This window comes from Notothenia coriiceps, unplaced genomic scaffold (assembly GCF_000735185.1).
Source record: "Notothenia coriiceps isolate Sejong01 unplaced genomic scaffold, NC01 NC01_scaffold00035363, whole genome shotgun sequence".
In the NCBI taxonomy this organism is placed as follows: Eukaryota; Metazoa; Chordata; class Actinopteri; order Perciformes; family Nototheniidae; genus Notothenia; species Notothenia coriiceps.
This window is the reverse complement of record NW_011368064.1, coordinates 1-2,801: the sequence shown is the minus strand read 5'-3', so window position 1 is coordinate 2,801 and position 2,801 is coordinate 1. Positions and strand designations below refer to the sequence as shown.

The window sequence follows — 2,801 nt, the reverse complement described above, 5'->3', positions numbered from 1 at the left end:
GTACCATTTAAAATAAAATAATATTCTTTCAATATCCTGATGAAAAATAAAATCTCTCTGTTGCATAGGCCACTGTTTGATCAACGCGAATTGGGTGTGGGTCCTTGTATTCCGAGTCGGGCTAACGTCCACGCTAGCTTCTACGCTAGCTGCTATATGTTTTGCATTGAGGTGATACTTGAGGCTTGATGTGCTGCGGTGATATGCGAATTCCTTTTTGCATAATTTGCAAACAACTGTGCTCTTATCGACTCTTCCCTCCGTCCGTTTTTTAAAACAAAATGTCCCATCCACGGGGCCAACCAAAGCGGTCTCATCAGCTTCTTCGTTCACGTTTGACTATTGTTCACTGTGGTTTGTTGTTGTCTGAAGTAATGAACGTTAGTTGGTGCTCCAGTATAATCGGTACCCCTGAAACTCATCCAGTGAGAAACGTTCCGCGGTGCAAAAATAAGTGCGATTAAAATGCGTTAATTTTTTTAACGCGTTAATTTTTGTGTAATTAATTAATCTTAATTAACGCGTTAAAGTCCCGGCCCTAATTTTAATGTATTTTTTATTTCAATCCTAACCATGCCGTATTCTTTTATCTTTTAGGTCCGCTGCATTTGCTGAGAAGAGTGAGTATATCGCTATTTATCCTCCTGACACTGTCACTGAGAGATTATGTACTCCTGTAGACTCACGACTGATCATTAGGGGACATATTTGAGATGTTTTGGTTAAAGTCATGAGGTTTTAAAGACACCTCGAGGGACATTCTGAAGAGTTCAACGAGTTTGAAAAAATAACTATACATAAGATGTTTTTAAGTGTATTATGTTTGCTTATAAAAAACTGAAATCAAGATTCATGTATCTAGTATTAAAATGTGCTTTAGTGTTTTACTTAAATGAAATGATTAGGATGTATAAGAAATGTATTATTAAGTAGATTCATGCTGTATCATACGGCCAACAACGAAAGTTTACATGACCACAAAGTAAAGTTTACAAAGCAAAAATAGGATTTGTGCGCATGTTATACCGATTTTATTTAAATTGTATTATATATCGTAACCTCGTAGTAATCCTCTTTTCTTTTTTTTAAATATGTAACAGTAATCGGATTACATCATTTCTTCTGTAACTAAGGAAATACAGTTTGAATATACTTTTAATTTGTATTCTAATAACGTAATCCCGTTTAAGTAAATTGTTTTCCAAGCTGGACTTAAAACTAAATCTGGCATATATCGTCTCCTGTTGTTTAATGCATGTCCTTTGATAAGGACGATTAAACCCTTTATTAAGGTAAGAGTTCTGTATTCTTTTAGGAGGTAACATATATGTTGTTCTCTCTCCTCAGACCGTGGCAGAGTGGTGGGTGGTCTGCCTGATGTTGTCACCATTATGGAAGAGAAGGTGAGGAAACATATGTTAATAATGTTAAAGATGATATTAGTATATATTGAGGTGTTTTGTGTACATCGTTACTAGCCACCAGTATCAGTGAGGGGGGGGCGAGGAGTTTTACTGCCCTGTCAGCATTCCTACAGGCAGCAGGTGTTGGAAGAAAAATGTTAAATAAGATTTATGACCCGTCACGTCTCCTGTTTGGAGGCTAGACAGGAAGGCTCTTTACATTTGTATTGGTTCACAAAGAAATCCCAACTCAAGGTTAACCCACTAACTAACTTTTAGATGTTTAAACAACATCACAAAGTCTTCATCCACAGAGTTTGTGATGTGTCTGAGGACATGCAGGCTCAGTAGCGGTTGTGGTTTTATATAAAGATGTTTCAGGACCACTTGAATGTATAAGCACGAACACTAGTAGTTTAATCATTATTTTAAAAATGGCTGTAAAGAAAATAGAGGCGTAGACCATATCACAAAGTCTTCATCAACAGACGGAGATTGCTGAGCTTTGAATAACTTGCTGACATGCTCTGTAACTTCTATAGGATTACTTGTCTGGGTTGGTGTAGAATAACACATCTCAACCAAGTTTCAATTATAAGTTCCATTTGTAAAAGATCAAACCGCTTTTATAAGATGTTTTTAAAAGTCTGAGAAAAGAAAAAAATCTTCTTTCGGTTATGTTGTGATTGGTCAACCGCTTAGAGATGTCCCGCCCCTTAGCCTATCAAATGCAATGTGTTGGAGCGCGAGCCAATAGAAACGTGAGTGTTACATAGTGATAGGAAGTAAACAAAGAGTCCAATGGAGGCATGGAAAACTCAAAACACACGGATTGTAGCCTTTGCAGACCATTTACATGCACTACCACCTATATAACACACTACAGGAAAGGGGAACCCCCATTAAAGCAGAATAAATTATATTTCTAGGTGCGCTGATGCTGTTGCGACAGGGTTTAAAAATGACAGGTTAAGGGGTAATGAAATGTTGTTGTGGTGTTAAAAAAACAGACATCTTTAGTACATTTTGACCCGATCTTCCCCCCCCCCTCTCTTCACAGTCTCTGAGCCTGACCTGCACCGTGTGGGGCGAGCCGACCCCCGAGGTCTCCTGGTTCAAGAACGAGCAGGAAGTGGCCTCCAACGAGCACACCACGGTCACCTTCGAGGGCGGCAAGTTCGCCAGCATGCTCATCAACAAGGTGACGCCCGACGACTCCGGCAAGTACAGCATCAACGTGAGGAACAAGTACGGCGGGGAGTTCGTGGAGATCACCGTCAGCGTGTACCGGCAGGGAGAGAAGATCCCCGAGCCAAAGCTGGGGCAACCCAAAACCACCGCTGCTACCCCCGTCCCGGCTAAATCCCCCGCTCCTCCCGCCAAAACCCCAACTCCCGC

General features: G+C 40.4%; 1 protein-coding gene across 1 annotated transcript; it reads left to right on the top strand.

Annotated features, from left to right (window-relative positions):
- Nucleotides 1-592: 592 nt before the first annotated feature.
- LOC104962799 (myomesin-2-like) lies at nt 593-2,796 on the top strand (the record flags this gene model as incomplete). Its single annotated transcript, XM_010791299.1, has 3 exons — nt 593-620; nt 1,348-1,403; nt 2,464-2,796. Coding segments are annotated over 3 exons (417 nt in total), but the record flags the coding sequence as incomplete, so codon positions are not given.
- Between the last annotated feature and the right edge of the window lie 5 nt (nt 2,797-2,801).